The sequence below is a fragment of the Panthera leo genome, chromosome D1, assembly GCF_018350215.1.
Source record: "Panthera leo isolate Ple1 chromosome D1, P.leo_Ple1_pat1.1, whole genome shotgun sequence".
Lineage (NCBI taxonomy): Eukaryota > Metazoa > Chordata > Mammalia > Carnivora > Felidae > Panthera > Panthera leo.
This window is the reverse complement of record NC_056688.1, coordinates 61,428,169-61,451,549: the sequence shown is the minus strand read 5'-3', so window position 1 is coordinate 61,451,549 and position 23,381 is coordinate 61,428,169. Positions and strand designations below refer to the sequence as shown.

The window sequence follows — 23,381 nt, the reverse complement described above, 5'->3', positions numbered from 1 at the left end:
CCCCCTCCCTCTCCCTTTGCCCTTGCCCCCATGTGCACTCTCTATCTTTCAAAATAAACTTTTTTTTTAAAGTGACATTTATAGGACTCTTAGTTTATGCTACACACTATAGTAAGTCAATTGATGCATTAGATCATTGAAGTCTAATTTAAACACTAGAAGGCAGACTCTACTATCTCAGTTTTGCACTCAAGACCGCAAGACTCCTAGAAGTTAATGAAATTTTCCAATGTCCTATATATTTTCCAAAGACTAAACTCACAGTCTAATTTTAAATACCACAGTCTCATTTTAAATACCACCCTCCTACACATGGCACTATTCTTATATTTAAACATTATTATTCTCTGGTTATTGTGAAGATATTGAAACACAGGGAAGGCAGGGTCTACTCTCCCCCAACAGTCTCAAAATTAATGAAGCAGCTGACAGAGATTTATAAGCTAGTTTTGGGACTTTAGGGAGTGGCAGAACTGTACTTCCACTTTACTTCCTCTCTCTCTCTCTCTCTCTCTCTGTCTGTCTCTCTTTCTCTCTCTCTCACGCACACACACACACACAAACACACACACCTGAGCTTTTAAAAACTACTACAGTCTAACCTCTTAGCTTATATTTATGAATGAATGAATGAATGAATGAATGAATAGATCGATCGATCAATAGATGAATAAAGGAAATGCTTCCCTTCATGATTGTTTGTGCACGCTGTTTGAAATGCACATGTCCCAGGTGAGATAACTGGCTTTGTTTAATCGCTCAGTGCATAGGTTAGATACTGATGTCAAAAGCAGCCAAAAGAGGTAAAAATCATTTTCTGACCCACAACTCATGTTTCTTAGATGAGTGGACTAAAAAGTTTCAGGAGCATTTTAATAGGGAATGGACACTAATGTCTTCTCTTTTCCCTGAATCTGATCCCAGCTTCTCAACCCTTGCAGACCCACTTCTACTGGCAAAGAGACAGGAGAGCTGCACTGGTAGACCAAGGAGAAAATTATGACAACCCCAAGAGACACTGCCCCAGACTTCTCACGTCTTCACTAACCCTGAAGGTAGGCAAGGGTCACTTCTCTGAGAGCTTCGGGGAATAGGATGAGGACTTGCCTGCACTTTCATTTGGAGGCAATATTTACCTCCAGGCGGTGCCCTTTTGGGACCACTAGTTCTTTGCAGAGATTTCTACCTGAGGACAGCTAACCAGGAATGAGAAGGCCTCTGACTATGCTCTCTCAACTCAGTCCCCATTGTTGGAAAGATCCAAGCCCCTGTTTATGATTATAAAAAGAATTGGTTATAAAAAAAAAATTGAATTCTCACCTCCATCCCAACCCTACACTCGTCACTCTTTTGGAACATTACCTATGTATTGTCTACTGTCTACCTCCCTCAGGCAGGCTCAGGAATTGTTCATCAGAATACTCAGCAAAGCTGGGGCACCTGGGTGGTTCAGTGGGTGCTCAGGTGTTCAGTTTGATCTCAGCTCAGGTCATGATCTCACAGTTCGCGTGTTCACACCCCACATTGGGCTCTGTGCTGATGGTGTGGAACCTGCTTGGAATTCTGTCTCTCCTTCTCTCTGCCCCTCACCTGCTTGTGTTCTCTATATCTCTCAAAATAAATGAATAAATTTAAAAAAATTCTCTGCAATGCCTTTCCTTGATTTTCACCCATGTGTCAGGTGTAGGACTAGATGATATATGTGTATGTGTGAGTGTATACACAAATATATATCATGATATTTTGTTAGTTTTATAATGTTTTTTCTTATTGATAAAATGCTGAAGCTTAGAGATAATAGCTTTTATTTTCTGAACTCATAGTGGCTTTCTCTTTTATTCACCATAAGGTCATTTTCCAGACACAAACAATTAAAAGCAATTGTGAATTTACACAAACACAGCAAAGTTGTGAAATTAAACCCATCACCACTTTATGGGGAAAAAAAACCAACATATACATTTTCCCCAAATGAGCCATTGAAGCAAGAGAAAGTGTTAAAAATGGAAAGTGTAAATTTCTCCATGAGTCCTGACTTTCAGGCAAACACAGCCATGTGGACATGAGAGATGGCTCTGTGGGAGTGACCTGAGGCTTGGATGGGATGGCATACAGTGCTATGACCTTGCCATCACCTTCAGAGCAAGAAGGCTCTTTGGGCTCAGGCACACAAAAGGGGATGCAGGGTATACACAGACCTCTGAGGGTTGCTTCTTTGCTCAGGGGAGAACAGTCTTAGCCTGACTTGATGGACTATGAGCCCTTTGTCCTTTCCTCCGCTCAGCATCCAGGTCAGAATGACATGGCTTGTTCTCCCCTGTGCCGGGCTGACTGGCTCCAACGCCCAGCCATGGGAGGGGGCCTGCCAAGGCTCTGATAGCCCTATCTGTAGGACCAGGACCCAGAAGGAGCTGCCTCTCCCTCCCAGTCTCTAAGTACAGTTTGCTTATTTGTGTATTTAAATTACATATTTATTTTTATTTAAAAAAATTAACGTTTATTTTAGTTTAGAGAGAGAGAGAGAGAGAGAGAGAGAGAGAGAGTAAGCTGAGAAGGGGCAGAGAGAGAGGGAGATACAGAATTTGAAGCAGGCTCCAGACTCTGAGCTGTCAGCACAGGGCCCGACGCGGGGCTGGAACCCACAAACCGTGAGATCATGACCTGAGCCGAAGTCAGACACTTAACTGACTGAGCCACCCAGGCGCCCCAATTACATATTTATTTTTAAAGAAACAATCAGAGCTCGCCCTGCCCTGGCTCTCACATGGAAACCACCTAGGATATTTTAGGTTCCATTTATTCCTTCTCTCTGAATGAGCAAAAGATGCAAGCACCCTGTACAGCAAGTCAGGAGCTTTGAGTCCTGGCCTGGGCAGACCCATGATGAATTAAATCACAGTGGAAAAGTTCCATCCTTCTCTGAACTTCAGTTTTCTCTGTAATGACCCTTCTCATAACTCAGAATTTTTGTTGATTAAATTCACAAGCTCCTTTAACTTCTCAACCAGGTATGTTATTGAACCCAATGCTGTTCACCTAGCAGGACGGCCTCAGGTCCTCTCACTCAGCAGTGAAATTCTCTTCTTTAACCAGGCCCACTGGGTACGAGGGGTGTGTGTGTGCTGGCTCCTGTATGAACAAGAGCGGAGGCTCCTCTTCTTTCTGTTGGTCTACATCTCCCCAAAAGAACGCGACACCCTTCCTACATAGCCTTCCCCACGACCTCATTTCAGAGATTCAGACCCGTTGCTGCAGGGAAGCCTTAGGCAGTGGGGAGCAGAGGCTGAGAGCACAGACTCCAGGGCCAGAATTTGTGAGCGGCTGGCAACTCAGCACCTTGCACTGGCTGTGGGACTCAGTTCTCTTTCTGTAAAATGGGTTTTTATAAGTTTATATATTTATTTTGAGAGAGAGAGAGAGAGAGAGAGAGAGAGAGGAGAGGGGCAGAGAGAGAGAGGATCCCAAGCAGTCCGCACACTGTCAGTGCAGAGCCCGACTCAGGGCTTGAACTCACAAACTGTGAGATCATGACGTGAACCGAAATCAAGAGTGGGACGTTTAACCAACTGAGCCACCCAGGTGCTCCACGTAAGATGGGGTTTTAACATCTTCTTAAGATTGTTGTGACATTGGGTAAATATATGCAAAGAGTTCCAAGTGGTGTTTTATATATGCTAAGTACTCCAAATGTTTGTTATTTTTTTAAGTGTTATTTTATTTTGAGGGACAGAGAGAGACAGAGAGAGTGAGGGGAAGGGGCAGAGAGAGTGGGAGACACAGAATCCGAAGCAGGCTCCAGGTTCTGAGCTGTCAGCACAGAGCCCGAGGCAGGAATCAAACTCATGAACTATGAGATCATGACCTGAGCTGAAGTCAGACGCTGAACCGACTGAGCCACCCAGGCGACCCTAACTATAATCATTCTTGCTACAGCCAAAAACCATTTTATTCTTCACTTTACATCAGTTCATTTATAACAATAGAACGATAAAAAAAAAACTGACATTAACGAAAGGCTTCTTTACAGGCCAGGCACTATTGTAGATACGGGGCATGAATATCAGTTAGCTTATTTCCCTGAGGTCAAGGATGAGTAGACTTAGTGGAGAAGTGGTGTTTACGGTGATTGTCTTCAGTTAAATTATTGGCTTTGTGAATTCAAGGACTGTGGCTCTCTGGTTCACTGTTATGCCTCCAACTTAACAAATGTATGAACATTCCAGTATGAAAAAATTACCTTTTGGAACACAGATTTGAGTTACACTATGTGACATCAGATTAAAGGATTTTTATCTAGGTAAGAGCTTCGGAGATATTAAATCATCTAAGAAGAACAAGGGCTCAGTGGAAAAGCCATGGGCTCTTCCCCATGGCAGAAAGTGTTTCATCTGTGACTGTATGGATGTGAAAGAGGTGTTTCAGAGTGGATTCCCACCCTAAGCAGAAGGTTGGTCTTGATGAACTCCTACGCTCACATAGCCCTGCAAAGGCCTATGCCATTACATTTTATTCTCCACTCCCCTGTCATATATACAGTGATGAACACACATGAAAGAAAAATCTCCCCATACTTCATGATCAGATGAATCAAATGATCAAGTGTATGTGTTGAGGCACCTGGAGAAGCAAAGCAAGAAGGAATTTTGAGTGAAGTGAAAACCACTCTGCTCCTTCCCCATTCAGGACTCTGGCAGATGGGACTTTAGGGCTTTGTGAAGCCTGGTCTAAAATCAGGAGCCCTAAAGCATATGAAGAGGAAAGAGACTAGTGTCCACCCTAAGCAAGGTACATTCATGTGAGAGCAAGCCCCCAGGCCCAACCTCCAGAGACCTGCTCTTCACTCTGTCCTGTCAGAATCTCCTCACCTCCATCCAAAGACTGTTTTCCACAGTCTGTGCCCCTGTTAGCTCAAGGAGTTCCCCCCTGAGGGCCCCCTCCCAGGACCTAGGGGCTCATCAGCAATTTCATAGTCTCAGCATCCAGGAGGTCCTGAATCCAGTTGTTTGGTATTCCTTCCTCAGCTCCTGTCATTGACCTTGACTCTCCCTCCCCTCCCTCAAACCTACTAAGACGATCCATTTGGTGAGCATGGCTCTCCAAGAAATCCCTCTTTTGCTAATTGCTTATCCCCAAGTCTCACTCTAAAAATCTGGAAACACTGTAAGTAATAAAAGGAATGACTATAATTAACAGCGTGAAGGGGAATGGAGATGAGTTAGGAGATGGAGAGTAGGTAGGAGAGTCATGGGAGAAGAAAGGCAGGATTAGCGGAAGATAAAATCCACTATTATTTATTGAGATCCTTTATGTTCTAAAGTCTAATCGATGAAGTAACTGCTTTGCAGACAGTGTGTCATATTTCCTTCCATCCTCATATCAACTAAGGTAATACAATTATTATTTCTGATTTTAGATGTCAAGACTAAGCTCAAAAGAGTCAAGGCATTTTGCCTGAGGTCAGAGATGTAATGGGCAATGCTGGTTCTTGGACCCAAGTCAGACTCAACCCACTGCTCATAAGACCTTTGCCACACTGCTGAGGAGCATTCTGTGGACAGACGACCCCGGGAAAGCAGGGAACTGGCCTGTGGCTGAAGGAGCAGGATGGAGAGGTCAATGACTATAACTTTGGGAGCAGGAGTCTCTTAGGGTTTAGAATTCAGTGAACTTTGACTCAGCAAACTTGAGGTCCCCATAGGGACTTGGCGAGGTGGTGTGCAAGATGTGTCTATCAGAGGTCGCAGAGAGGGCAGGGCTAGCAGCCAGCTATCAGGGACCAAAAGGGCTACAGGTCTGTGGGTTTAGATAGGTGGCTAGCTCAGGTTGGCGCCTCTGGGTGGATCCCAGGACTCTCAGGGGAGATAGACCGTGAGTTCACAGTCGAGCATGGAAAGGGTAGGGAGGCACAGCATGGCAGCATTTTGTTTTCTACTACCACATGAGATTCCCCATCTTTCCAACTAGGAAACATTGTTCCAACTAGGGACAAATGCTTTGACTCTTCCGAGCTCAGTTTTGACATCTATACAATAAGGGTAATAATTGTATCTATCTTAAGAGGTTATTATGAAGATCAAGAGATACACACAGTCTGGACCAGTAACAGAGATGGGTTCCCTAGGGACCAGATGTCTCAAAGCAAAGGAGAAGTTCTAGAAAATAACATCACTCACTCTTAAAGATGTAGAGATGACCTCAAGGCCCAATATTTTCTTTAGCAATGGCCTGAGATGTTGTGCAGTAGAAGCTCACCCCTTCCCCAATAAGACCATCCTCCCAGATACCACAAAGTCCAGAGCTTAGCTTTAAGGGATTAAGCACCCAAAGCCACAAGGGACATAGGAAACCAGCTGACAACAACTTTACTTCACTGGGAGCATGTAATTCTGAAGCATTAGAGGTTTGCTAAGAATCTGACCAGAAGGTGAGCAGGAAATGGGATGATTAAGGAACCAGCAACCACAGGAGAGACACTGAAAGAAATGGAGAACATTTAGACTAGAGGAAAATGAAAAGAGAATGGGAATTAACACTTCTTTGAAATCTTTCTATATGTCAGGTGCCATTCTTGGGTATTTAAATAATCTCATTCAATATAGGAGTTCTGCAAAGTGTATATTATTAAACATATTATAATTCATGCTAGTGATAAATAATATTTCTTGAGTATTTAGTGTATACTAAGATATAATTGAAGTTTGTGACATGAATTAACTTAGTTTATCCTTACACAAATATCAGAATTGGATTAATATCCTTTAATTAAAAGGCACAGAAAATGTAAGAACATGTGTGTCTTGAAGGTACTTAGCTAATAAGTAGCTAATTTGTGATTTGAACCCAGGTGGTCTGGGCCCTCCTACTGTCTACATTACACTGCCTCTCTTTAGACATGGGGCCTAATGGTCAAAGCGGTAAAAGAAGCTGTCCTAGCTCACAGAGCCAGTAAGAGGTGAGGCTAGGGTGCAGGCCCATCCTGCTGCTGTAGATGACTATGCCCTGTGGAGCCAGTAGACACAAATGAATCCTCCTTCCCCTTGCTTCCCACTCACACACCCAGGATATTGGAGATCAGGGGTTAGACCACAGTTGCATACCATACTTCCTCAACATGATTGGACCTCCTTAGGAAAACTTGAGAGAGAAAGAAAGAAGATTTGGGGGGGAAAAAGTTCATAATAAAAAGAGGCCCTTGCTTGGATTACAGTGATTGTCAGATTACAGGTTACTGGTAGGTCCCCAAGAGCACTGGAGACCCATAACTGCCCAAGTGACCCCTTGAGCCATTGGCCAATCTGCAAGTGTGGTTAAGGAAGACAGAGTTCATGCATTATATTCTTCCATTACTCCTTGGGCATAACCCGCTGCCTCTCTCTTTATCCTGCAGTAACCTGGAACCTCACTGCCCCAAATAAGTCTGTGTGACATTCTAACCACTGCCAAGCACTGAGAACACTAGACTGTGCTAGGGGTAGTGTTGTAGTGATGAGTTGGGAATACAAAATATGAGAAGAAGTTCTGCAAGGTCCCTGAACGTCCTTTTACAGAACATGACAAGAGTCCTTCCAAATGTTACCAGAGCCAGACCCTGCTCATATATGAACTTCTCCAAAATCAGTTTTGGCTTCACAGTGTCTTTCTCATCTGCAGGCAGACTAGAAGAACTCAGCATCAGTCCTTTAGAAGTCCCTGTAGCATCTGTGTTGGGCTAAGTTCTCCTACTTTTTTCTGTTTCAAAAATCAGCCATCAGGGTTTTTTCTTCTAAGCCAGAACATAAGGTCTCACATTGCCTGGGGAGACACTCACTGGTGCAAGGAGGACTAGGGGGAGGGAAGTATGGCAAGGACAGAAAGTAAAGGGAATGGGCAAATGTGAGGGTCAGAGAGGGAGAAGGTAGACCAGAAGTTGCAACGTGATGGCCAATTGTCTAAATAACTCTAATAGGATTGTTTGGGGGAGGTCTGAATAGGGTTTCAAAATAAGCTGAATCTGCTGCCAACATTGAAAATCAAGAAATGCCAGACACAAAGAGACAAATTGCATGATCTCACTTGTATATGGAATCTAAAAAAAGTTGAGTATGTAGAAGCAGAGTAGAACAGTGGTTACTGGGCTGGGGAGGTTGGGGAAATGGGGAGATGTTGGTCAAAGGGTACAATGTTGCATTTATATGGGGTGAAAAAGCCTGGAGATCTAATGTGCAGCATGGTGTATACAGTTAGTGATACAGTATTGAATACCGGCCATTTGCTGACAGAATAGATTTCAGGTGTTCTCATCACACACCAAACAAAACAAAACAAAACAAAAAAGGTAACTCTGAGGAAAAGTTATGTTAATTAGCTTGACTGTAGTAATCTTTTCACTATGTATTTGTATATCAAATCAACATATATATGTATATATATACAATTTGATAAGTATACGCAATTTTATTTAAAAAATAAAAGTAAAGGAGAAGAAAGTTATATTTTCAATTATCTTTTGAAAGTATGGTGTGACCCTAATAGTTTTATGTACATACTTATAACATTATAATAACAGATAATACTAAGTGAGCATATACTATGTTCCTATCTCTACACCATAAACTAAATTACTCCTCATAACAGCCTTATGAGCAAAGTCATATTATCAATGTATAGTTCAGAGACATGGAGACATTAAGCACATTGACCAAAGTTACCTAAGAAGTGGGTGGTATTGGTGTCACTGAGTTCTTCTCAATCCTGCATGGCAACATTTGGCTAAAACACTGACTGCCTTATTTTATTAGGGATGCACACCCCACCTGACACCCTATTCCTTTATGTGATTTCCTGACTCCAGTAAGCTTATGAAACCTGTGATGTAGAACAGAGGTGGAAGGGAGAACTATTGTAATGAGTGATGAAGTCTCGTTCCCAGACGATGAACCAGGGGGGCTCCTCTTTCAGGCTAAATTACTCTGTCTCACTACCTTTTAGCCAATTCCATGTACCCTGCCAGAAGGGAGATGGGGAACAGGTATTCACCATCACGAAAAACCCATGTTCATCTCTCAAGACCCATCTTACATTTCCTTAATTCTATAAAATCTTTCAGTCTATTGCTTACTTCCCAAAAAGAACCACACCTAGAGAGTCATAATGCCCACATATATAACTCTATTAAGTATAGAAAATACTGTATTGCATTTAGCTATTATTTTTGTCTAGGACTCCTAGAAGCAAGATGCATGTGTTATTTATGATTCAAGGACTGAAATTAGTGTCTAGCACATAATAGGCACTCCCAAATCATTTACTGGATGGCCGTACTTTCTCTAAGCCTAGCCTTCTCTATCCCCTTCAGCCTCCTTGTCTCTGGTTGAATAAGCTTCAATTCTCCTTTAATTCATACTCCATTTTTTGTCTAAGCCTCCACTGCTGCCTTCCTATAGTGCAAGCATAGACATTTCTGCTAGGGCCCCAGTCTGAGTCAATGCTCTGGTCCCTATCTTCTTGGCCTGCACAGTCTTCTAGAACAGGATCTGACCCCAGGACAACCATGCTGAGTCATGCTGAGTCACACTGAGGCTTAGGGTGTGTAGACAGATGTTTTCAGCCTTGAGTGATGACTGCTATCTGGGTCCCCAGCAGGAGACTTACAGGACAGATGGCAAGAAAAGGAGAAGTTGACTGTGTGACTGTAACTCCACCCTAACCAGCATCATGAAGGATGGATGAGGAAGAATGTGACATGTTCCAGAATATATTCCCTTCTGATTTAAAAGATCATTTCTGGTTGTCTTAATAGATGCCATAGAATGAGCAGTCATTTCTCATTGGATATTAATCTTGCAGATTGTCCCTCATACCTAGAGGTATAAAAAAATCCTTATTAGTACATGCATATGGATTTTTAGTTCATCAAATATATAATCATTTGACAATCAGATGTATAGTCATTAATCTAATGCTATCAGAGTAATCTGAAGTATCGCACCTTTGTTAGTAGGCTTGTCAATTCTTTCTCACAGTCATATGATACAGGGCCGCATCTTAGTTTCCTCCTGTAATTAAGATGTGGCAGGGCTGGCTGGTGAGGATTTTTCCAGCTCTCACTTTTCTAGGGTCCCTCATACTGAACACCTACTTTGCAAAGTCCTGTAGACATGGGTTGCCGTGTGGGTATGAAAGAGGAAGGAATGAAACAGAGGAAAAGGAAATCATTACTCACCATCTTAGGACACCTCCAGACATCCAGTGGCAAAGAGCCTGTACTCTTAAAGGGCACATGGTTATGTGCTGGGTCTGATCCAACTGGGAATACCCCTTAGGAGCCCTCAATTTATGGACACCTCTCAGGCCAGTCTTTGTGCTACTACACTTATTGGGAAAATACAGACAACTCCAAGCCCAATAGGGAAGAAATATTCCTTGAAAAAAGCCAAAAGAGCTCCCATGTGCCAGTAACTGTCAAGGGTTACAGAGGGATAAAAACCCTGAGACAGTGCCTGTGGAGAGAAAAAGCAGGAGGTTAAAGGACCAGACAAGGTATCCAGAAGAACGATGTTGAAGTGGGTTTCTGTAGAAGTAAGTGGAGGCAAAATGATGTTTCAGAAATGTGAAATGACTTGAGGAATTACACAATTGGGAAAAAATTTTAAATGAGAGACAGATTAGTTCAACTGACTCATGAAGAATTTTCAGATGAACATTTGGTTCATTTATGACATTGATCTTCTTGAGGTCTTGAGCTATGTTGGTTTTGGATGGCCAGGGTCCATTACTGGTCCTGGTACATACTTGGCATAGCTTCTGTTCGGTGTTGGTGAATGAGTGACGCTTTGTCAGTCTAGTTGGCTCTGATAGGAGCACAGAGAGAAGATTTAGTGATGTTAAGACTTCTTTCTTAAGTACAGGAATAGACAAGCTACATGAAACCTGTCTAATGTAAGTGCAGACATTAAGAAAGGAAATATACCTGGGGTACCTGGGTGGCTCAGTCAGTTAAGTGTCCAGCTCTTGATTTTGGGTCAGGTCACCATCTCACAGTTCATGGGTTCAAGCCTCATGTCAGGTTCCACACTATTATAGAGTGTAGACTGCTTGGGATCCTCTCTCTCCTCTCTCTTTGCCCTTCCCCTTATTGTGCTGTCTCTCAAAATAAATAAATAAACTTTAAAAAAAAGAAAGGAGATCTAACTAAAGAATGTTTACAAAGACCGTGGAATACAGGGAGTGAGTTATGTGTGTAATAACCAAGAGAAGGGCTGAAATACGAACCATTTAAATAAAAATTACCTAAAAAAGTGACAGAGAAAAAAATTGGGGCATGGAGAGACTAGTATAATTTGAGTTGAAAGACATGCTTTAAAGAGTGGTATTGGGTGAAACTTGAAAGTTAATTGAAGAATCAGAGAATCACTCATTCCTCATAGTATGAGTAAGGAGGCTCAGTAGTTGAGAGCAAAGAGTTTAGGAGTCAGACATTTTCGGTTTGTGTTCTTCTTGGGAAAATTAAAGATTCACTTACCATCTTTATCATATATAACATGTGAGTAGTAATTAATCATCTGTTTGTTTTGATGGCTATGGGATGTCACATATAAACTCCTAAGAAGTGCCTGAAAGAGATCACATACTGAAGAAATGACCACTGTTATTATTATTGCTAACATTTTTGCTCTCATCATGGGTCTGTGGCAGGCAATACAGTAGGAGATAGAGATGCAGAGAGAAATAGCACAAGGCCAGAAATTCTGTGTATCCCCTTACGGGAATCAAGTGAATCATGGGAATAGAACCAGGACGAAAGAGGCTACAGATGGATGAGAAGCCAACCTGAGAAGACATTTTCATTCCATGCCAAGGTACTTCAGTATTACCCTACAGGTGAAGAGTGAAGACACAAGGATTAGAGACTCGAAGCCAAAGAATAAGATCACATCTGTGGAAATGAAATAATTCGGGTTTTAGACAAGAGAGTTGGACAAGAGTCAGTCATTTATTCATTCAGCAAACATATCCAGAGTACTGCTCTATAATAAGCTCTGTGTTAGACTCTAGTTTATTAATGTGAATAAATGTAGATGGGGAAATGTCACTGGGCTCAAGGAATTCATATGTTCTGGTGGTATCTAGTCATTCAGATAAACAGTTGATTTTTCCTGCAAAATAACAAGTGTTGTGATGGAGAAATTGACATGGAAGCAAATCATTCTGTCAATATTTATTGACCAAAGGGATAAATACATGAGTGAAGAACTGGGACAACAAGAAGCTGAGGTTAACAGGTCATTGCTATAGTAGTTGTTTGAAATGATGGCGTTCTGAGCCAGTACCAGGAGGAGTGAGTGCCTGTTTCATCAAGGCCCAGCGTGGTCTGCTATAGTCTGGTGGAAAATCGGATGAGAATACAGGAGCTTGGGATGCCAGCTAGAATTCAGTCGTGGGCAGAAAGTTCAGAGCTCATGGAAATTCAAGATTCAGAGATGAGGAGTTCCTCAAGACTGATGATTCTGAGTCAGGCAAAGCTGGTCTTTCTCACAGAAATCACTCAACCTGTGTGGACTTTAGACTCTAAAATTTATAAAGAAATTACTCAACCTGTACATAACCCAGATCCTAAAATTTATCCGTCTAAGAATAAATGAATTCCATATTTCCCAAGGAACTGGTGACATTTCCACCCTTCCTTCCCTTTTGGTTCCATTTGGTAAAAAAGGATTGGCAGCATTTTTGTATTTGTTTCTGTTCTCTATGTTTATCTGTGTATCCCCACACCCTTTAACAGTGGTTCAGAGTAGGTGATCAACAAATATTTGTTAAACGAATGAGCTGTGCAGAAGGCATATTATTAGAGAGAGACTCTGAAGGCTGCTGTCTAAAAGTAAGCTTTTGGGGCGCCTGGGGGGCTCAGTTGGTTAAGCCTCAAAATCCCGATTTTGGCTCAGGTCCTGTTCTCAGAATCGTGAGACTGAGCCCTGCATCGGACTCTGTGCTGACAGCACAGAGCCTCCTTGGGATTCTCTCTCTCCCTCTCCCTGTCTCTCCCATCTCAAAACAAATAAATAAACATTAAAAAATATATAAATAAATAAAAGGTAAACTTTGGCCAGTTATGGCAGAAGCTGCATCGCAGTCTGAGGTAATACAGTCCTCATTCATTTTCTTAGCAAAGGAAAGAGATGCAGGAACTTTCCTAGAACTCTGCCCGCCCCTTTAACCAGTGCCCGTACGTTTTTACTTGCCTGCCTCTTTTGGCAGAGATCAGTGTTTGCAGCCGAACCACTGGGTCAAATTCTGTTCACTTTTGACCCTTCTTTCATCTTGACCATGTTGTCTGTCTCAGTGCAGCCCAGAACAGCTGGATTTTTACTTAAAGGCTCTGATCAAAGTTCTATACAATCCCCTAGGAGATCTTATTAAAGATCTCCAGAATTGTCAGAAGACTGCGATTTACAGCATGTTGCAGAGGTGAAATTTATTTAGGACACAAACATGGAACCATAGTAACTGGAAGAAGAAGAGGTCACTCACTTTTTAGGGGCCTGGAAAAGGGAAGACCCCAAAGAGGAAGTGGTGGGCAAACATGTGTAATCGTTCTTGATTCTTCCCTGTTTTAGGAAATGTTTTTTGGGTGTTTGGACCTGGCCCATCGGGTGAGCAATTTACCTACACTTTCAATGTAACACTTCCGTTGTGCCTCTGAAATGGGTTCCTCCTTCTCTAGGCCACCTCTCCAGCCCCAGGCCTCTGAGCCGGTTCACAGGCTATGGAACTGCAGCCATTGTCTCCTGACCATTATTTCTGCCCACACTGTTTGTCCCTACTAACATCCCCCAGAATTCTCTTCCTCAAACACCATCCCGCAATATCTCTCAATGTGCCTAATTTATAAACTTTATCATAAGTATGTATGTATAGGAAAAAACATAGTAGATATAGGGGTCAGTACTCTCTGCAGTTTCAGGCATCCACTATGCAACTTGGAACACATACCTTGTCAATAAGGAGGAACAAGTGTACACATATACACACTCACGAACCGTGAGATCATGACCTGAGCTGAAACCAAGAGTTGGGTGCTCAACCCACTGAGCCACCCAGGAGAGTCCCATATATATATATATATATATGTTTTTTCTTACAACTCTATGATAGAGATATTGTTCCAAATTTTATAGATCAGCCTATGACCACACCTTCTACTTTCTCCCTCACTTAATCTGTTCCTGCATTGACCTTATTGTCATTCCCTGAAAATTCTAAGCATCTACTAACTTAAGAAATCTTCATATGGCCTGGGGCACCTGGTTAGCTCAGTTGGTTAAGCATCCGACTTCAGCTCATGTCATGATCTCACAGTGTGTGGGTTCAAGCCCCGCATCGGGCTCTGTGCAGACAGCTTAGAGCCTGGAGCCTGCTTCAGATTCTGTGTCTCCCTCTCTCTGCCCCTTCCCCGCTCATGCTTTAACATAAAAATAAAAAAGAAAGAAATCTTCATATGGGCAATTCCTTGTGCCTTAAACATTTAATGATGGTTCTGTATGAATTGCTTCCTCATCATCTACTGGTATCCTCTCAAGTGTCCCCTCATATGAGAAAATTCCTACCACACTATTTAAAGTAGCAATATCATTCCACACTTGTCCCCATCACAGTCTGCCCTTCATTTTGCGGTTCTCTTCCTCCATGCACTTACCATCACTGGCATACTCCCTGTATTTTACTTGTTTAGTTACTTTCATCTAACTCCTCCCTGCTTTCCATTTCATGAAAACAGGGACTTTGCTTTTCTCACTTCTGTACCCTTAGCACTTCTGCAGTGTTGAATGAATGAATAGCCAAACACACACACAACTAAAAGTGCAAAGAATATGCACATACACCCACTGCTGCACACGTACAAAGCAATCGGCAGAGTAATGCTGGCAGTAGGAAGGCCAGCGAGAGCTAGTCAGACCCCAGCAGGCAAGACCTCGGTCAGATTCTTGAGTTGCAGAATATGTAGGTTGACATAGGCTCTTGAAGGCTGATTCTGGCCAAAATAAAAGGCACGCAGGCCGAAACAGAAACCAGGGTACTTACTAATCTATGTTGAGATTGGTAACTGGAACACTCATGTCTCTGTGAACGATAAATCCTTTCCTTATATCAATCAGGCAAAAGGAAAAGAAATAAATGATGCCAAGGCAGGTAGTTGGGGGCAGTCATGCCAAGTAATCCTGTTGCCAGTGGGGTCAGAATGCCTTCTTCACCCATCGGCATAGCAAGGATATCCATGGCCTGGACATAAATGTTATGAACATTCTAGACATGTTCAGAACATCTCTAGAATCTAAGCCAACAAAAAGGTCTTCCTGTTTTCTATACTTTCCTTAGTGGTCAATTCTGTAATGATTAGCATCTTTTTTCTTTATACATCAGAATATCTCATAAGATTATAGGTAAGAGCTTCTGGTCTGGGAGTCATTCTGTCTTTTTAAGGTGGCTTTGAGTCTCTCTTTTTGTCATTAAATTTATTTGTTAATCTCAGTTAAATTTAGAGAATGCAGTTTATTCCCCTGGTTACCTAGGCCTTGTGCATTACTTAGTCCCTGCAGCCTTTGTATTCTGACAATACTCACATATCTGTAACTACACACACACACACACACACACACACACACACACACATTACACAGAACATATTTATCAGGCATTCCTGAGCAGTTAACCATGCAGGACCTTCAAACCCTAGCCCACATTTTTTTGCATTTATCAACTTGTGTAGGAACCAAGGATGGGGTCTTTGAAGGCAGGAAAAGAAGCACTCTGGCTCTCACTGTCTTTAGTTACTTCCCTCCTTTGCCACAGCTCTGTGTGGTCCTGAGCTCTTATCTATGCCCACAGTTTCTGACCCCACCCAGCTATCACCAGCCCAAGTCCCTAGAAGGAGAAAAACACTGGATCTGTCTCTGTTGATTAAAAATAAAACAAAATGAAATAAAAGCCCTCCTCCAATCCCAGAAGACAAATACATTAACAAACCTAAGGAATAAGAAGAAGGAGAAGGAGAAGGAAGGAGAAGAAAGAGGAGAGGAAGAGAAACAAAATAAAAACAAAATCAATCAATCAAACAAAGACAGGAAAAGATTGGTGACATTAGGGCCTGAATGAGGCTGGAGTAAAGAGAAGAGCTACATTAGCCTGTTGGTCTAGGAATCTAAAAATACATTCTTTTCCCTCACAGGTGCCTCAAACTCAGTAAGATACAGGCTGTAGGAATTTGGTTTCAGAAAGAACTCTTCTGAAGCGAGAGTTAGCAAGGGCTACAAGGGGTTCAGGGGACGAGCAATCACTAACTGTCCCTCTAGGTCTACAAAAGAAAGGAAAGTGCCCAAGTTTCTCCTAATTCTGCATGGTAGATGATCTTGTTAATAGATGGGGTCTAACCATAACCATTACTGTTTCCATTTAAGCCCTGCTTACTTATCAAACCCTAAATTTATCCTCTTCCAGAGAGATGTAAATTTTTTGTTCAGGAAACATGCTATGCTGCAGCTTTAATACTGAATATCCAAAGTACTGAAGATAGCATGTCTAACTTAAACAATCCTTAACTGTTTTTTAGAATTCAAAAGTCACCAAGTCAGGAACTTCCCAATCTTCTAGCAGCAGACATGGAATTTTACCATAGTACTGGATCTTTTCCATTACTTCTGTATATAAGATACTAAGCCTTATACCTAGAAGAGCCACATTTGAATCAACCCTAGGTAGAACCTAAATACTGGGTCTATGCATGCTTCAGAGGTACTATACTTGAGAATGTTTATAAACCACTACTTGACTTAGGTCTTGGGTCAGAGCCTTGGACTATGAACCAATAACCCATGTGGTGCAATAAACTGAAGGGAAAAAAGATTAGAAAACACTGGTTCTAATCAGAGTGTCATTCCTTCAGAGTATTTTTTTCTTTGTTTTTCTTAGTTCATAGAATCCATTAGGCAATATTATTTGCGATAAACAAGAAAAAGAACAGGGATTTCCTGCTTTTGAAAATAAATCACGAAAATAAATGAAGGAACTTTACTCAAAAGCATCAAGGAAAGCAGGAAAATAAAGCTACATTTCAGGGGAAATGGGAAATTTATGACTTATCTAAACTGTCAGATTCCAGCTTTAACCTTCAAAGTCCATCATATAGAAAAGTGTGCAATAACTGGCTGGTTCTGGTTTTCATTGCTTATTTAACATCCACACATATCTCTGGCTGTGCCCGAGGCACAGTGATCCCAGAGGCCAGTCAAGCCACCGATGTCCATGATGAGGTTTTGGGGGTAATAGTGGGGTTCATGGGGTCCAGAGCCAATGACTAAGAAAGAATTCTTGAAGACAACTTTGGTGCAAAAAGATGATTTTATTGAAGCACAGGGACAGGACCCATGGCAGGAAGAGGTGCCCTGGGACCAAGAGGAGAGACTGGTTATATACTATGGGGTCAGGGGAAGTAAAGTTCAGGGGAAGTTTCCAGTGAGATTTTCATATGCTAAAGAAGACTCAGGATACTGGAGGCCTGGCTATTGTCAAGCTAGGGTTGTTTTTCTCTCTAGCAAAGCATTAACATTAAGACAGTAAGGAGTTCCTGGGGAAACATTTTACTCAGCCTGTCTCAAGTATTTGTCAATGGGCTGCAGGTTATAAGGAAATTTAGTTCTATCTGCCATGTCCTGCCTTTGTTTTCCACATCCCTATGGAGAGATGATGGAGACTTAGGTCCTGCAGGACTATGATCTCTATCTGCAAACCATTTGTTTTTCCCCTTTCCTTTGTTCTTGGGCAGCCAGAAGTACCTGAGGAATACCACACATATCCCACCTGGTGGGGGTGGGAGGGGGATTGGTTGCGGCCTTATGCTCCCTCATCAGTCCATGTTGTAAGCTGCAAACGGGGAGAAATCACTCTGAAAATGCAACCCAGCTCTGGTTGACTCACCCACAGGCTTTGTGAGAGAGGTGCCAAGGAGGCAAGGGACTTAGAAACCAGCAGTGTTGCCTGATGTCAGTGTGGTCTTTTCTCTCATTCTTCCAGTGACCAAAAACTGTTCACTGGCATCCTTCATGGCAGCCACAAGAATCTGCTGCTACTCATGGTAACCAGTGTATTCTAGGCTGATGCAACACCTCCTAGAGCCTTTGATGGAAACCGTCTACTTATGTTATGAGAATATAAATTCAGATGCCTAATGGAAGCAGACTAACTGATAACTTCTCTAATAAAGAGTCCTACACAGGGGGCCTGGGTGGCTCAGTTGGCTAAGCATCTACCTCTTGGTTTCAGCTCAGATCATGATCTCACGGTTCATGGGCTCAAGCCCCACTTCTGGCTTTATGCTAACAGTGCAGAGCCTGCTTGGGATTCTCTCTCCTTCTGTCTCTGCCCGTCCCCTGCTCACACTCTATCTCTCTCTCTTTTTCAAAATAAATAAATAAACATTAAAAAAAAGAATTGTACATAGCTTTTTGTGCCTTCAGTGGTTTATAAACCCTGACTATGATTCTCCACTTAAAAATTAAAAATAAAAAAATATTTGTGGTGAAGAATAACTTTTGAAGTAATTTTTCTCAGATAATACTATGAAAAAACATGCAGTGGGGCCAAAAACCTAGTTTACCTACCAACAGCGTAATTTATACAATTCCCATTAATAGCACCTACACATATAATATTTGACTCATAGGATTTATACACGTGATAAATTAATTACAAGATTTAAGAAAATATTTTACTTTTCCTTCCTGAAAAGAGGCATCTTAAATTTCTTAAAATCCTGCACAGAGCTTCCAAAAACACAAGTGCTACAGAACACATAAGAGGCAAGAATTAACGTTGGTCAAATTTTGGAATTTCTTTTTAAAAGTCCTTTAAACTTAAATACCTTAAGACATAACATGTTTTTTTTTTTACTTTATTGACTTTAATTTTATATGTAATAAATAAATATTCTTATTGTTTGCTTTTTGATGATTTAATCTTTCTGATCTATCTGGATAATAATATCACTTATCTCTATACTTTTTTTTCCAGGAAAGGGAGATAATAATCATGATGTTTCATAGGAGAAATGAGTAAAGTGCTTCAAAATGAGCAGCTGAGATAATGTAGTTTGAATCAACCAACACCCAAGCAGTAATGAGACTACATTCAGCCTACCTGACTCCAGAATCAGAATTTATAAGCCTTGCACTAAACTACAGATATCCCCTCTTTCAATCCTGTCATCTTTCCTGAAACCTTTCCCCACAGCTGTTAGTAGTAAGAGAGAACAAGTAGGCCAGATCCCTGGAGGCAAGCCATATCTCTTCCCAAAGGCCCTCATAGAGGATGAGGTATGGGTCCTGCAGTGAGCACGAGGCAGGAGGGTGAAGATCAATCCCATACTCTGAATTTAAGAAAAGACTGGTGTCTACACTGAATCAGGAGGAGGGTGAATGTACTCATACTGTCTGCTTCAGAGAAAGGCATGTTTCCCAAACTCTTGGTATTAAGAGGCCTAGTTCTTATTCCCTGGGCTATGGCAATGTATAATCCTCATACCCAAGGTCTAAGGAAAGGATCACTGTCCTCACACTAGATCTGTAAAAAATTTGCCTTGGGAACCTAGAGCCCTATCTCTATTGATAATGAATTTCTTATTCACCCAGGGCTATTCTTCACTGAGTAGGTCTTTCTTGTCCATTCACTGGTCTTCTCCTTTAGTGATAAAATATCGTCTCTCTTGACCTAGAATCTTGTCATTCTAAGCCATATAGTCTAGCCCAGGGAGGTTTTCCTGACTTTTTTCAGAGGGGAAAGCTGTAAAAATCACAGCCCAGGCACACTGGTCCATTAAAGATTGAAATTGGATTGTGCAATTAGAGAATGCTTCTTCTCCAACATTCTTTACCACCCTATCAACAGGACTCCAGAATAACAACCGTGGATTGCAGCCGAAGAAGTTGCAAGGTGCACACTATGTTTCATGATGAGAGTTTAGGGAAGCCCAAAGATAAGAGTGGCATCAGCAAACAAACAAACAGACAAACAAAAGGACACTAGAGGCATCTGAACCCTCTGGCACCTCTGGCCACAGCAAACATTAAACCTACTCCAAATCCTAGCCTGATTAATCTATTCATTCGTCAGTTTGATCACAAGCCCTGGTTTTAAATCATTGCAGACTCCTTATCTGTCTCACCAATTAAAGAAGTGTAAGCAGGGCAGAAAATGAAAACGAGAGTTCAGGGAAATCTCAAAATAGCCAGTTTCCCCTGAAGTCACAGAGAAAACGACAGAGAGAGGGTTCCCGGGAAGCACAGGATATAAGTTCATTCTGTCTATTCTTTCTATGAAATTACCCTTGGGTATTGTACTTTGGGATTGAAGTCTTAGTCATATTGTGGATCCCTCGTTACTCCATTCAGCTTCATGAAGTAACCATGTATATGTTTTGTCAGCTTTAGAAAACTAAGAACCAGAGGCTTTGTTATAATCCACTCCTCAACTGAGTTAAAACTGGCTGAGATTCTGTGTCAACAGTTGTATTTTTTTCTTCACTCTGTTCTTGTCCCTGTCACCATCTTTAACCCAAATATTAAAACTGTCTGGCTAGAATCATTTCCCTATCTTGGGCTTAGCTCCTCTCTACATGTCTTTCTTGAAGAAGAAGAAAGGGAGAGGTGGATGTCATTTTGGAGGATCACATGGAGAGAGAAGAGGGTGAAAAGGAAATGGAAAATTGTGTTGAGGACAGAGGAGGAACCAATGCCTCAGGAACCAACACACATTATCACAAGTTCAGTGTGCATTCTTCACTGCTGACCCTTTCCTGATCTGACTCCACCCCTGAGGGACACAGCTCAGCCTTGACCAATGATTTCAAAGAACTAGGAGGAACAAGGGGCCAGAAGGTCAGCAGTAAAGAATAAAAGGTGACCCTTTCCAACAGCAGCACATACCCGCTTCTCTCTCTGATCGCCTGTAAGTTCCCAGATCTGACATCATGGTGCATTTTACAGCTGAGGAGAAGGCTGCCATCACTAGCCTGTGGGGCAAAGTGAATGTGGAAGAGGCTGGAGGCGAGGCCCTGGGCAGGTAGGCACTGGGTTTCAATGCATGGGAAAGGATGGTGAATATGAGCCTGGCCACTTGCCTGGGAAGTTCCTGAAGAGCTTTGAAAGTCTCTGATTTTCCACCTGCTATGGTCCCATCACATAGGCTCCTGGTTGTTTACCCCTGGACCCAGAGATTCTTTGACAACTTCGGCAACCTGTCCTCTACTTCTGCCATAATGGGTAACCCCAAGGTCAAGGCACATGGCAAGAAGGTGCTGACCTCCTTTGGTGATGCTATTAAGAACATGGACAACCTCAAGGGTGCCTTCGCTAAGCTTAGTGAGCTGCACTGTGACAAGCTGCATGTGGATCCCGAGAACTTCAGGGTGAGTTCAGGAAATGTTCATGTGCTCTTTTTATACTGTTTACTTTGAGATAGACTAACAAGAATTTCAGAAATAATGGGTCAAACTTGGTGTTAGTAGGACAGACCGCCAAAGGGCATGACCAGGACTACCTTGATTCAGGACTAGTGACAGTAAAGGCCTACTAGCAGCCAGGGTTTGCTTAAAACTTCTCAAGAACTTTTGTCAGAACTGAAACGACATCAGAGAAAAGAAGACTTGTTCAAGGAGGAATGGAATTTGGCATTTGATAAAGGACTGTCTCAAGGAAGGAAGAATGTCTTATTTTACATGGTTTCTGATGACTGAAGCGTAGGGAGAGATTTGGGGTGGGGGGAGTTTTGGACAAATTGTCACAAGGAAAATACAACAACTTCTCTAAAATATATCGTATTACCTGTCAGCATTGTTACCGAGTGGAGACTTGTCCCTGTCCTGATTGGAGACTTTAAATAAACTCACTGTGAGAACCCATGCCACCCTAAAATCCTGTTGTTACAGGAATTAGACGACTTGTAGATAGAGGGAGGGAGAGATGCAAATAAAAATGGTGAGATGCAAGAGGATGGAGATAGAGGTGGGGAGGGTGTTGAATGGAGAGCTCATACACATTAAATTGAATTTAGGGACTAGCTTATCTGATTTCGTGCAGACACAACCCTTGAAGTAGTTTAAGGTATGGAGTTGGCAGGGACTGTAGGTATTGAACCACTTTTTCTGCAATTCTTTTCGAAAAATTGTACTCAATGTGCCTCTTTTTCATTTTGTCTTTCACCTAAAAGCTCCTGGGCAACGTACTGGTGATCATTCTGGCTTCTCATTTTGGCAAGGAATTCACCCCTGATATGCAGGCCATGTGGCAGAAGCTGGTGGCTGGTGTTGCCACTGCTCTGGCACACAAGTACCACTGAGTCTTCCTTCCAGTTCAACAGTGCTCTTTTGTGTCCCCAGGGCCCTCCTTCTGCATATGGGGACTTGTGTTTGGCCTTGAGAGCACAGCTTCTGTTTAATAAAGTTCATTCTATTCAGTCATCATAAATGAATACTGTGTTTTTTTGCATCTTTCACTCATTGGCTGAGGGGTGAGGTGAGACATAGGGAGAAATGAGAGCTCGTTTGGGAAGTGTGTAGGGACTCATCAAAAGAAGATGGGTATTATGGGAGAATTCTAGAAGGTCTGGGTGTATGCTAGGATGGGGAAGAAATTTTCTGGGTTGGGGAAAGGGTTAATTAAGCGAACAGGGATTTACAGGACAGTGTGGCAGAAACTTACAGTAGAGGGGAATAAAGGAGATGCTAAGAAGTGCCTCAGAAGAAATCAAGATAGATTTGTGGTGCGTGTCAGGGTTCAGCTTTAAAAGCTTTGCATGGATCTAAGATCTCGGCTAGGGTTACTTTTTCAATTTGCTTTAATGTACATTTTGAATCAGCTAACTTATCATATGTCATGTGAGCCTGAATTGGACATAAGAGGATGAATTGAGGGATGGCTCGGAGTTTTCCAGAAAAATCTCCATTAACCAACAAAAGTCTGTTCTTTCCCAAAGGGTTGCATGGTCTCAGTGGGGAGCCACAGTGGGAAATCACTGTGCATTATTTTATAATCAAACATAACATATGCTAAAATAAAGTTGGCATTAGGATATTATATGAATTCGGGGGGAGAGAAGAATGACCAAGGTTTCGTGTAGCAGATGAGATAATAACAAAGGCTCATAGTCTAAAACCAGTAAATTAGGGCTTGAGCTAATTTCTTGCAGGAAAAGGCTTTCTGGAAGTAGAGGAGACAGTAAGATAGAGTATTAGGAGAGACTAGATAATCCAAGGCTTTGATTATAAAAATAAAAACTATTACTATGTTTTTGTCAAGAGTAAACAATAAATATCCTTAGAACTATAATGACTCAAGGAATAGGAGTTGGGGTGGGGGAAG

At 42.0% G+C, this 23,381-nt stretch overlaps 1 protein-coding gene across 1 annotated transcript; it reads left to right on the top strand.

Moving 5' to 3' along the window:
• The first annotated feature begins 20,708 nt into the window (after positions 1–20,708).
• HBE1 (hemoglobin subunit epsilon 1) lies at positions 20,709–22,528 on the top strand. The gene is made up of 3 exons (XM_042905013.1): positions 20,709–21,084; positions 21,208–21,430; positions 22,231–22,528. The coding sequence occupies exons 1-3, from the start codon at positions 20,993–20,995 to the stop codon at positions 22,357–22,359; spliced, it is 444 nt and encodes a 147-aa protein (XP_042760947.1). The 5' UTR covers positions 20,709–20,992; the 3' UTR covers positions 22,360–22,528.
• Positions 22,529–23,381: the final 853 nt, after the last annotated feature.

Bases quoted from the DNA above. Each gene is read 5' to 3' on its own strand.
- HBE1 (XM_042905013.1), top strand. From the start codon at position 20,993: ATGGTGCATTTTACAGCTGAGGAGAAGGCTGCCATCACTAGCCTGTGG. The intron at 21,085-21,207 runs GTAGGCACTGGG...CCCATCACATAG, and splicing joins GGAGGCGAGGCCCTGGGCAG to GCTCCTGGTTGTTTACCCCT. The intron at 21,431-22,230 runs GTGAGTTCAGGA...TTCACCTAAAAG, and splicing joins TGGATCCCGAGAACTTCAGG to CTCCTGGGCAACGTACTGGT.